The sequence below is a fragment of the Dendrobium catenatum genome, unplaced genomic scaffold (assembly GCF_001605985.2).
Source record: "Dendrobium catenatum unplaced genomic scaffold, ASM160598v2 fragScaff_scaffold_974, whole genome shotgun sequence".
Lineage (NCBI taxonomy): Eukaryota > Viridiplantae > Streptophyta > Magnoliopsida > Asparagales > Orchidaceae > Dendrobium > Dendrobium catenatum.
In genome coordinates this window covers 2,643,087-2,656,431 of record NW_021319436.1, presented here as the reverse complement: position 1 = coordinate 2,656,431, position 13,345 = coordinate 2,643,087, and the positions used below count along the sequence as shown (strand labels likewise).

The following is a 13,345-nucleotide window of genomic DNA, read 5'->3' as shown; positions in this document are numbered from 1 at the left end:
TAGGTAAGACACTACCCAAAGGTTTCGCCCTCATTTTGCGACTTTATGATCTGAGTTATGGTTTCCTATAGGTGCAAGCCCCTATAGTTAATTACCCTTCTCGATCACGAGAGAGAACTTTCGATTAAGGCTAGTCGTCAATCTGATACATTGAGATGCGTGTTATCTGGCATATAGTAGCAGCACAAACATGAATTTGGAAGGGTGTTTGAAGATTTGATATTTTAAAATTTAAAATTTCACCATCTTGCACTTAAAGCGGATGGTAGGGGGAGTGATGATGAGCCCGATCAAGATCCCATGGTTCCGTCATCTCGGGCCATCGTGGTCCCTGATCTACTTAGTCAGAGAAGGTAGTTGACCCAACATGACAGAAGAATCCTTGTCGACAACCATGGGTTGCGTTGTCCAATGGTATCTTGTACACTTGGGGTGGATGTGATAGGAAATACTTGGGTTCGCAAATAATCCTATCGGATCTACTTGAGTTCACAAGCAAACCTAACAAAAATATGTAAAAACAGCGAGAAAAATGTAGAAACGTTGTGGAAAAGCAAGCACACGATAGCAATGTCTTTATAGAAAGCAAAAGGAACAAACTCCAAGCAAGATATAAGAGATCTTCACTTCGAGAGGAGGATCGTCTCTCCCAAATCTCTAGACAAGAGAGTCTAGAGCCCAAGCACCAAGAATCCTAATTTCCCAACTAATCAATATTGAGAATTGGAAAATAATTTTTAAGACTATGATGACCCTTATGTGTTTGTAATTTCTCATCTATATTTGGATTTCTTGCCATATTTCTATATATATATTTTTTATTTTTTTTAATCTTGAGTCATAAAATAAAATTAAAAGAAATTGAGCAGATAACTCTTATGGAACGAGTCCAAAGTAATATGGGTTATATGATAAATATTAAATCAAGCTAAATTAAGATAAATTATTTCGCTATATATTTCAAGATTTAAGGATATATATGACTAAATATCTTATTATATTTTTATTTTATTTATATTAATCTTAATTAAACTAATTAAATAACAGTCAATTTAATTAAATATTTGAATTAATAAGTAAATAATTTACTAAGCTAGTTAAATAATAACTTTTATTTAGAAAAATAAATAAATAAAAATAATATCAATTAACTTAAGATAATAATTTTTTAATGAACAAATATTAATTATTAAGATTATTTAAATACTTAATTTTGGATTAAAAAAAATTTGTTCTTCAAGATATCTCAATATGACTTCGTTTGGAAATTTTTTTTTTTCAATAGGATAAATTCTAAAAAAATTTAGATCTATATTAAGGTAAAAATAATATAAATATAATTAGTATTACATTAATTTTAATTTTTTTCTAAATCACTATTTAATTAAATATAATTAAATAATAAAAACTCTTTCACATTAACAATAAGTGAAAATAAAACTACTGTTTATTAACATACATTTTCTATTTAGAAGCAACAAGTTGAGCCCCCAGATGTGCTCCAGGCAATCCATGTTGATGGTTTTTATGGCCACCAACTGGCATCTTAGATGGAGAAATTATTACGTTCGTAGTCCAGACATAGCTTTCGTCTAAACTCCAATAAGAGTAGGCTATGTCAGCCTGTGTATAGGCGACATGACCGGTTCTAATTGGAATATGGACTACGTCCAAACTCCGCATGTAATAATTTCTCGTCTTGAATGGCCAATGTCGCAGCCAAGGAAACTTATTCAATATCCAATTTGTAAAGGTAGAGTTTTTGAATTTTTTTGGGGAATTTTGAATCTCATTTTTTATATTTTAGCTGCCCTTATTTGCCTATTTGGCTCTTTTGTTCTTATTTTTAGTGATCAATTGCTCCTGCCCTTTCTTTCAGTCCTATCCTGTTCTCTCGAATTGTAGTTCGGTGTTTATTTTTGGACAAATTATTGCATCCGGTTATCGGACGCGGAGATAGGTCCGGATATTAATAAAATATTATTTTGAATTAAGCGCAGGTAAAACGCAACTAAAGCCCAAGTCAAAAGCGCAGGTTACGCGGCAAATTTTTATTAGATGTCCGAACTTATTTTCCGCCTCCAGTCACCTGACCCAATAATTTGCCTTATTTTTGGATTGTAGTTTTTTTTATTATGCGAATGATCTCAAAAAGATTATAATAAAAAAAAAGTTGGTAGCCATAAAATTATGTGTAGAGAGCAATACAAACATCCCTAAAAGGCACCCACGCGCAGATTAAGCACTTTAATAACAGCTCTACAAACACGCATATCGTCCATTAGCCAACGCTGGCTTCCAGTTAAAAAGCGTCCCATTACTGTGCAGAAAATGGCAATCTTTTTTGTTATCTTTAATAGTTTAAAATAATAATCGTACTTCCCTATCATAGCCTAAGGGGCTGTTTTGTAGCTGGATTTAGGCCGGATTTGAGATTCGAGCAAAATCCAGCCAAACGGCCTAATCTCACAGCAAACGAGAAATCCTGGATTTCCGAAATCTTGCATTTTATCGGATTTACGAAATCCATGGCGCTAGAGAAAGAGTCCGCTCCGTAAATCCTACTCTATAGCCAACAGGATTAAAGCCCCTCATGATTTCTGAAATCCAGATTTAGAAGAATTATGAAATCTTACTTAAATTAAATCCGGGGTGCTACCAAACAGCCCCTAAGAATTTCTTTATAATGCTTTGGAAACAGTCTTGTTATGATAAGGGTATGCCTGTGGTGCTAAATCAATAGATTGACATGAAAAAAAGAAATACCAGAGCAACTGATAGCTAGGTGGTAAAAAAAATGTTTTTGTTCACGTAATTGATAAAGCTTTGCAGGTAAGAGAGCCGGGAAATTAAACTGGGCATAGGCATTTCAGAACGCAGGTAAATGGCTTAATTTTCTAAGAATATATTAAGAGGAGGCTACAATCAGAGAACACAATTATTCTTATCAATAATGCTATAAGTAAACTTAAAACGGATAAGACAAGCTGTGCTGTGCTGTGCAAATTTCTAAGAATCCATTGCTACTGCGCTCTCAGAGGTACAGAGCGCAGCTTCTGATATACTATGATGAAAATTTTCATGATATAGCAACAACAATCTGAATCCTAAAATTATCACAAAGAATTCCTCATCTCGACCGCCATTGAAAGGAAAAGCAGCTCTGCCGTCACTTTCTCAACGAGAAGTCCACTCATCGAAGAGATATATCGCCTCTGTAAAATAGATTAAAACATAAACAGCAAAATAAGAAACAGATTCAACTGGATGCTAAAATGCAACAAAAAAAGTGATACACTATCGATCCAAATTGTCATTTCCATTGTATTATAGCGAATACACCAACAAAAAAAAAATTGGACCATTTTAATTTTCTATCTTTTAAAATTCCATGTGCCTCCAGTTCATATCAGCAAAAAAACTTCTGATTATCATAATTAGTAGCCATGTTTTTTGAATATTTGCATGGAGTCAAGGACATTAGACAAATCATGCAAATGACTAATATGATATGAGAGGAATAATGAAAATATTAGAAATCTAATATAAATCTTGATGGATACAATAAAGACCTATTAAATCCTAGAAAATGAAATATAAATGAAATTATAAGCAGATAGATCACAAAATTATGATATAGCTATATGAATGGAAAACCTTTTTGAAAAAAAAAAAAAACAGCATAGAAATTAATTTTGATGAATTATGCACAATTGACTAGATGGCAGGAGTTTTAGATTTCAATTTTTTTATTCCCTACAATATTGAAGCCACTTTGGCTCTCATTATAATATTTCTTCTACGAATTTCTTATGCGATCCATAAGTCTGACCAATCAAATAAAAGGGCAATGGAAGAAAGCGGACACAATTTCATAAGAAATTGGCTCAAATTCGCATGGAATTTCATCTTACTATTGATAATGTCAAATGCAGCAGACAACATGAACTGACAACTTCAAATGTACATGGACACGCAAGAAAATCACTGAGACAAAGATGCGGTCAAATAGACAGAAATTCATGAAGAATTGGCTCACCAAAACGGGCAATTATGATGTATCAAGAATATTGAAATGATCCAAGAATGTATTCCAATATCGCTCGAGTTATGGCACAAGGAAATTACTAGTGCATGCATCGGAGGAAGTTTGGGTGTGAAGCTCACACATTCATCTTCAAAAAAGTTTGAAATACAAAAAGATCATAACAAAATTTAAAAAGAAAAAAAACAAGTAAACATTAAGGGTATATATATATATATATATATGTGTGTGTGTGTGTCAATAAATGACCAGATCCAATAACTCAAAGCGAACCCTACTTAAAAAATACGAGTTTGGGTCAACTTGAAAACACGAAATTGATTGCATTATAATTTGCAAATTCGGGTTTGGATTAAATAGATCAAGTTCTAGTTATTCAAGTTTGGGTCAAGCATTTTAAGAACCTCATGTGCAACTCATTCGCATCATTTTGATGGGGAGCACACTTTCAAGTAAATTATAACTGATTTTGCAAGCAAAATACCTTGCACAAATGCCAATATCATTGCTTATGCGGTAGGAATAATTTCATAGGTCATAATGCCACATGCACCACACCCAAAATATCCTTATTAGCATGGTAACTTGGCCTATTTCTGCTACAGCCTCGTGGGGATCATATGAAAGCATTGAGAAATTTTATTTAAATATTTTGGGACACCAAAAAAGAAAACGTAGGGAAAAAACAAAGAAGACAAACTGAATTTGAGCGCAAGTTTGTGAATAAATAAAGAATGTGAAAACTAGTGAACGATGAGCTACTGGATGAGTTGTGCGGAGTAGTGTTCACCAAGGCGGATCTGAAGTCGGGCAACCACAAGATTAGAATGAGGGAGGAGGATGTCCTGAAACTGCTTTCAGGACACATGAGAGACATTACGAGTTCTTAGTGATGTCATTCGAACTCACAAACGCCCCTACCACTTCCAGTCGCTCGTGAATAGGGTGTTCAAACTATACCTTTGGAGCACGTGAGGGTGATCTTGGAAGTATTACAGGAGCATCAACTTCGGGCCAATTTGAAGAATTGCCTTGCACAGGCCAGTGTGGAGTACCTAGGGAATGTAGTCTCTCAGGAGGGGGTGGTCTTAGATCATAAAAAGATTGAGGCAATGCATAAATGACCTCAACTAGGAATCTGAGAGAGCTGAGGGGTTTCCTAGGTTGACTAGATACTATAGGAGATTTGTGAGAGGATATAACACCATAGCCTGATTGTTAACAGAGCAACTAAAGAATGATGATTTTTTGTGGGGAGAGCAGCGACACATGCCTTTGAGAGGCTGAAGAAAGCCATGACCACAATACTGATTTTAGACTTATCGGATTTCAGTTAGGTTTTTGTGATAGAGTCAGGTGTCTCAGGATGTGTAGGAGGACAATACTCATGTAGAATCATAGACCCATCGCCTTCTTCCGTCAGGTGTTGACAGTCGGAGCTAGGCTGAAGTCTGAATTTGAGAGGGAGCCAATGGCCATTGTGTTAGCAATTCAGAAGTTGAGACTCTACTGAATGGGTCGGCATTTTATTATCAGGACAAACCAGAGGAGTTTGAAGTACCTGTTGGAGCAAAGGATGGTAGATGAGGAACACTAGAGGTGATTGCCCAAGTTTTTAGGCTATTACTTTGAGATTCATTATAAGCCTAGATTAGAGAACAAGGCAGTTGATGCCTTGTCCAGATGCATTGGAAGTTAACCATGTCGATACCCTTGATGCTGGATTGAGGGGCCATCAAAGAGGAGAGTGGGCAGGATGAGGAGTTGGGAAAAATCAGAGTAGATCTTCTGAAGGATGAGACCAGTCATCCGGGTTATTCTTTGATGGGGTAGAGAATGCTATACCAAGGGAGGTTTGTGATGACTAGGACCTCAGTTCATATCCCACAGTTGTTGCAAGAGTTCTACGGGAGTGCTGTTGGAGGTCACTCAGGCGTACAGAAGACATACGGGAGACTAGCAGTGGAGCTGTATTAGAGGGGGATGCACAAGGATGTGGAAGAAATTGTGGCTAGATGTGAGGTGTGACAGAGGAACAAGTACATAACTATGGCTCCTTAGGGTTACTTCAACCCCTAGCTCTACCTGATAGGGTGTGGGAGGATATCACCATGGACTTTATTGATGGGCTACAACGATTGTAAGGGTTTATTGTAATTTTGGTGGTAGTTGACGGATTGAGAAAGTATGATCACTTTATTCTCCTACGACACAAAGCGGCCACTTTCATAGAGAGGTGGTCAAGCTATATGACAGAGATAAAGTGTTTTCTCAATCACTTTTGAAGTGAATTGTTACAAGGGACAATATTGAAGAGGAGTATCTCTTACCACCCTCAGACTAACGGGCAGACAGAAGTGATAAACAGGAGTTTTGAGACATACTTACGGTGTTCTGCGTCAGAAATACCTAGGGTATGAGCCAAGTGGTTGGTATGAGCAGAATATTAATACAACACATCATACCATTCGGCTTCCCAGATGACTCCCTTCAAGATGTTGTACGGAAAGAGACCCTCCACATTTGGTACATTTTGGGCAGAGTTGCACTCCAGTATCTTTAGTAGTGCAGTACTATGAGCAATGGGATTGGATGCTGGAGGAGTTAAAAAGACACCTGCTGAGGGCTCAACAAATTATGAAGAAACAGGTGGATGGACATAAGAAGGACATCCGGTTTGCCACTGGGGAGATGGTATTCTTAAAACTGCGACTCTACAGACAGAGAATAGCAGCCAACAGAAGAAATGAGAAGCTAGCCCCGAAATACTTTGGCCCTTATGAGATTTTGGAGAGGATTGGAGCAGTGGATTATCGCTTGAAGTTAAACCCGACTACTTCTATACACACAATGTTCCACATATCATAGTTGAGGAGAGTTGTGGGGGATCATGCAGCTAGGTCAGAATTACGAAGGACGTTGACATAGGATATGGAGGTGATTTTGGAACCACTGAAGCTTAAAGGGGTTCGTTAGAGAGAAGGCAAGCCTATGGAAGTGTTGATAAATGGAAGAACTTACCTGACTATGATGCCATTAGGGAACCATATGAGAGGGTGAAGCATCAATTTTCTTCTTTCCACCTTGAGGACAAGGTGGCTCTTTGGGAGGGGAGCGTTGATAGACCGGTCCATTGTTACCAGAGGCGAAACTAGCAGGTTCCGCCCAATGCCTGACACCCTTAATTGTGGGGCCCACTAGATTAATTAGGAGAATATTAAGGAGATTTTAGGAGGGAAAATTCAAATAAAAGAAGCTGTTTTGGGATTTTTACATAATTGTTGTATGCTTAAGTATGTTTTGGGGGGCTATGGTTAGTTTTTTGTGTTTTCTTCCTGCAGTTTGTTGTTTTTGTGTTCTTTTGTGGGCTCTAGCAGCGTCTAGAGATTTGGGAGAGACGAATCTTCCTCTCCAATAAAAGATCCATTGTATCTTGCTGTTTTTCTTCATCTACTATCAATCAAAAAGTCAATTTCTTGTTTTTTTTCCAAGTTCTTTGCAATTTTTGTTTTCCCCCAATTGCTGCAATTAATTCCAGCAAAAAATTTCCCGATTTTCTACAAGCGTTTCCTAACATTGTCCAAGGACTGATCCTCTACACACGGAGTTAGAGCGAACATGGGAGGCCAATAACTTTTAATAATTATCAAAGTTTGATCATCTACATCCAAAGGGTAGAATTGATGAGGTCCACAACCCAATAGCTTTATAAAGCCTTATCCTCTACTTGAAAGAGTAGACTCAACCAGATTAGCCTAGTAACTAACGAAGGTAGATCCTCTGCATTTAAGTGGCAGTGGAGTAGTGGACACAGTCATACAAAAATAATTCGTAAACAGATTTCAAATGATGGGGAAAATATCAAAGCTAATCAGAAGAACAATAACAAATAAAATAAAATAATACAAAGAAGATTCATGCCTCTAGTGCATGCATTTTATGCCATGATTTGTGTGCTAACATGTTTAGCCATCAAAATTAAGCAAAGGCAATCAAATGCAGCCCTTTGTGCTATTTTGTGGATTAACTGTATATAAATCAAGTTTTACTCAATCATCAATCTGACATCAACAAATCAAAATAAGTTTATGCATGCTTCTCACCCCTATGATGTACATGGTTATTGCATATTATAATTGTGATTACCAAAATAATTGGAACTCCTGACTACAAAACTATAAGAAGTTGAAGGCTTCAAATATCTAATGATGGGCAAAGTTATCAGAAGAATATAATAAAAGGCATCAACATCCATACATAATGCTTAAAATGCAAAGACCATGAGAGTCGATCTCCCTAAAAACTAGAAAACTTCAAGACCATAATGGTGCCAGCAATGGTGATGAGTCTCATCGGGAGTGCTGCCCACAGTGGCAGGTCAAAGGATGGAAACTTGAGTGGGAAAATTCAAGCACAAATGCAAATAACTACAAACTTAAGGATGATAATGATGATGAGGATATATAATAACATGTTGACAAGCATAAATGAAATTATATTGGTGACATCAAATAATCCTCATAGTGGCTCAGAGATTCAACTAAGATGGTTAGGGGGGGATAAAGATGACAAAGATGAATAATCTTAGCATGGCAATAAGCTCCAAGGGAATTGCTCGAAGGAAGATCTGACAATAGAAGCAACACAGAGATAAAAAAATTACAATGAAAAGCTCCGAAAATATTAAGGTGGCAACCCAAGGATAATCCTTGAAATTCTCCCAAGTGTACGAAGACAATATAACCTACACATTGTAGAACAAGATATTACTCATAAAGCATTTATAATTATCAAGAAATTCACATCTGCAACAAGTCCTTTCAATAAAGTTTTTGGGACACTAAAAAATCTCTCCAAAACACAAATTCATTCATATAACACACAACCGTTACAAATCCTCTTAGGTGAATCTCAAAAAACCAATCTTTAAAGACATTGAGGAGATGAAGACGTTGTCAACTTGTTGAAAAAAACATTAGATATAAAGAATGAATGAGATATATATTACAAAGAATAATAAATTCATATATTCATGGGTAATAATTCCTAAGGTTAGATCTACTCTAACATTTAGTGGTCCTTTATTTTCTTCCAAGAACAAACACTTTAATAAATAGCAATATTCCAAACTCTCAGAGAGGTAAAAAATCTTTTACAATATACTAAAATCATACATGCAAACTATCTTGGGAAGCACTCCTATTTATGTAAACAACCTTGGGCCTTCTTTTCTTATATTAAATATTTTCTTTCAACTCGTTGCACAGTGAACATAGATCACCAGATTGAACTACTGAAAACGCTTCTCTGCCATTGTCAATGTTGTGTTATTTATTTGCCTCATCATATAGCATCCTGAGTACGATTCTTTCTCAAACTTTGTTTTCTCTAAAACCCAAACAACCAAATTTCTCTCTCAAGTTACGGCAAAATTCAACAGTTCACATCTTTGATGTTGCCAAAGGAAAAACCATTTGTATGTTAGAAAAAAATAAGTAATGGTCAAAGATAACAACACCAACAATTTTAAATCTAAATATTATGCTTAGTGTGGCACTATCCATTCAAACATTCAAAACATCAAATTGATGAACAATCAAATTGTAATACTTTTGCTAACCAAGAGAAATTTGAGTCTATTTGATAAGGTACCTTAGCAATTGCTTGCCACCATCACCAAGAAAATTAATGCTACCTTAAATCACCTGATTGCTTCTATCACACAACAATCTTAGCCTTGTCGTAAGGATAAGGCTATATTTATTAATGGTGTTCTTACTCTAATCACTCATTTCAAAAGTCCCTAGCATAACTCTGTGTTTACTCCTGAAGTTATGGAAGAGATATTTTGTTGAAGTTTAAATCTCATTAGCTCAATGTATAAGAGGATAATTGACCCTGCTGCACTAGAATAAGTTTGAAAACATGTTATGCCTCTTTGCAACTTCTCAGACGCTATCAAATGCAGAATTTTTGCCACCACTTTCAAAAATCGGGCATAGAGGTGGTTCAACAATCTGCCCTCCTCAATTATCAGCTCCTTGGAGGAGTTTTCTTACTTGTTATTGGCACAATCTTCACATCAAAGAGACTGACGAAGACCTCTAAATCTTCCTTTTGTATTACACAAAATGACAAGGATAGCCTAAGAGAGTTTGTAGCTAAGTTCAATAAAGTCTCGCATGAAGTCACTGATAAAGACAAGTCCCTAGCTGAGATTGCCTTAATCTTAGAGTTAAAGCCAGGAAATCTTATATTCTTGACACGATAAAACCCTTTGAACAGCACAGAGCACCCCGCTAATGAATTGCCTTAACAGAAGATTAACCAGATATAGATTGCAAAGGATAAATTAATTAAAGCATTCATGGACAATGACTAGTGATGTTAAATCTACTCTAACAATCAGTAGATCTCCAATTCATCTCTTGGGAGCAGATATTACTATAATAACAATAGTCGATGCTCTCAAAAGTGATATAAAATCTTTTACAATCTACTACAAACTCTCATTTAAACATTTGTATTCATACAGAGAAACCCTAATACGCTATCTTTTATTGTATAACTTCAATATTTACAATATAAGGAGACTTTGATACTTAATTGTGTTGAGCTTCCTGTGATTGTTGGCCATACATAATCACAATGCCAAGCAAAACACATTAAAAAACTTACAAAACAATACAATGATGTGTATCAATGAAGGGAATCTCAGCCTCTAAATGCCGATGAGATGAAACTAAAAGATTCTATGGTATCATTGATCATTCCAGACAAAAAAATATCCCAATGCATTTTCCTCCCTATTCAGTAGAAGACCATGCAAAAGAAATCATCTCACATAATCTAAACCATAGTTAAACAAGATAATACCGATGTCACTATTTTTGACCAATAATAAAGAGATAATTTAATTGCAATAGCAACCATCGCATAAAGAATTATACATATCCAAATTGGGGCAAAATGATTACATGGTGCAGTTAGTTTCATTTTAATGCTTGGCCAAAAGTAATTATTTTGCAATAAGAATTCTCAAGAAACAAAATAATTACTGCAAAACTCCCAATTAAACATGGCACATCTTAAATTTTTGAATAATCTATGATAAAATAACAGAGAAGAAATACTATACTGGTGCAAATAAATAAAATTGCAAGGAATTCAACTTGAAGAATAGCATTAAAAGTAAAATTCACTAAAACAAAGCGTCAACATGAAAACTGCAATATTGCTAGCAATTGGCTTAATTGAGGAACTAAACTCTAAAATTAACTTACAGCAGAGTACATGGATAAACATGAGCGTTCACTCATTAATGCAGTGGGGATGTATGTTATATGGCGCAAGAATGCCTTGTCATTGAAAAAAAATGATAAAGAATAGAGTGCTATTTAGTTGACAGGAAAGAATTAATGGAAAGACAACACCAATTCATTATAATGGCAAATAAAAGAAAGAATTTCATAACTTAGACTAGCTTGAAACATAAATTACAGCTAAGATCCATCAAGCAGCCAAAGCATACAATACAATCTTTCAATATTACTCTCTGAAATACCAAAAAAGTAGTTATAGAATACAAACTAAAATCATAAAATAAAGACATGACAGAATAGAGCCACAAAAGGGTACGAATTAACATGGGACGAACCTCACTAGAAGGCATCAAGTAGCATCTCCTTCCTGGAACTTCTGAAGCATGTCACAGTAAGGCTTCTGTTGCTGGAAACCCCAGTGCTGCCGCTGCAACTCAAGCCGGCAGTTCTGTGCAAGCAGGCCAACGTATTCCCTCTCAATGCGCATCTCCAATGCAATCCTTTCAGAACTTTGATAAGGGTAATCTTGCTCAAACTTTGCTGATTTCACATAAAAGGGTGCACCCTTTGATGTCAAAACCTTGTGTTCATACGGGTAGGAACGGTTGAACGTATAAAGAGGATCTGAGGAGGGGAGGAAGTTGAACAGGATCAGTATAATAATAGGCAGGATCTGTAAAAGAGCACGGATGTTAAAATTGCCAGAGCCTTGCATCCCATGACCACCATGACCACCCATGCCACCTGTTCTAAACTGAAAACCGCCAAAAGGAGTGGTTGCCTGATGCATCCCACCAAAGAAGAAGTTCCTGAAAATCTCCTCCGCATCAACATCAGCATCATAGAAGCCATTGAAGCCATGTCCATGAGAATGATGGTGCCTCCTCACGGGAGCAGGATCATCCGTCCCAGAAACATCATACCTTTTCTTGCTCTCTTCATTGCTAAGGCACTGAAAAGCTTTAGAAACAGCCTTAAACGCTTCCTCCGCACCAGGCGCTTTATTCTTATCCGGGTGAACCTTCAAGGAAAGCTTCCGATATGCCTTGCGCACATCTTCCACGGTGCAGCTCCGCTCTAGCCCCAAAATCTCGTAATAATCCTTCTTCCTTTTAATCTGACTGACAATCGTGATCTGCTCCTCCGTATAAGCTTCCGATGACCCATTTTCGGAAGGCATAGATGACCTAGCCCTAGCCCTAGCCCTTAGATTGGCAGATGAGGACGGAGCTGATGAGGCTTCTCCAGCTTTTTCGGATTCGGTCCTAGAAGCATCACCTGTATCATCGGGAACGTCGGCTCCACCTCCGCCAGCAGAGGAGAGAAGATCGTCGATGGCGAGGGTGGGATCTAAACGCCGCGCCTTGGTAAGGAACTTGAGCGCGCGAGACCTATCACCCGAATCCAGAGCATCCTTCCCGATCCTCAAGCATTTCCGCGCTTCATCTTTGTTCCCATCCATCACTAAACAAAGGTAAAAATTATGATTTCCGGTTTTCAAGCAGGCAATCGCTATGTTGACGATTCCACCATCGTAGAACAAGAAAATTAAACTACTACTCTTAAATCGCAAAATTAAGAAGAAACTGGTCTAAAATGACAATTTTATAATCCCAATCAGAGGAAAAAATAAAAAAAACATGAAAATTGATTGATAGGGAGTTTCGATCTCACCAAAAAAAAAAAAAAATCGCCGATACACAGAAGGAGGTTAATCTTCTCTTCCCTATGTGATGGTTCTGGACTGGGGAGGTATTATCAAATCTCTCTATGATCAAATGGGAGCTGATCCCTAAATCAGAACGAGAGAGGAAGAAGAAAGACTCCGACTCCTCGAGACTCCGAAATCGGAGAAAAACACGGTAAGAGGATGGAAGGGTATTTTCATTGGGGGTGACACGTCACAAGAGGCAAAATCAACCGTCAAATTCGGGCAATCCTCACCGTTAGATCTCTAGCAATCCTACGTCTAGAATTC

General features: G+C 36.8%; 1 protein-coding gene across 3 annotated transcripts; it reads right to left on the bottom strand.

Moving 5' to 3' along the window:
• Positions 1–2,871: 2,871 nt before the first annotated feature.
• On the bottom strand, positions 2,872–13,228 carry LOC110101883 (chaperone protein dnaJ 49-like). Of its 3 annotated transcripts, none has more exons than XM_020829980.2 (3): positions 13,044–13,228; positions 11,703–12,832; positions 2,872–3,215 (listed from the first exon to the last, which is right to left on the bottom strand). In XM_020829980.2, the coding sequence occupies exon 2, from the start codon at positions 12,827–12,829 to the stop codon at positions 11,717–11,719; it is 1,113 nt and encodes a 370-aa protein (XP_020685639.1). In that variant the 5' UTR covers positions 12,830–12,832; positions 13,044–13,228; the 3' UTR covers positions 2,872–3,215; positions 11,703–11,716. The 3 variants fall into 3 exon arrangements, with proteins under 3 accessions (XP_020685639.1, XP_020685638.1, XP_028553418.1); XM_020829979.2 differs by having other exon boundaries at positions 11,703–12,836; positions 13,045–13,228; XM_028697585.1 differs by having other exon boundaries at positions 13,047–13,228.
• Positions 13,229–13,345: the final 117 nt, after the last annotated feature.

What these genes read in the sequence shown, in the direction of transcription:
- LOC110101883 (XM_020829980.2), bottom strand. Translation starts at nt 12,829, where the DNA reads ATGGATGGGAACAAAGATGAAGCGCGGAAATGCTTGAGGATCGGGAAG.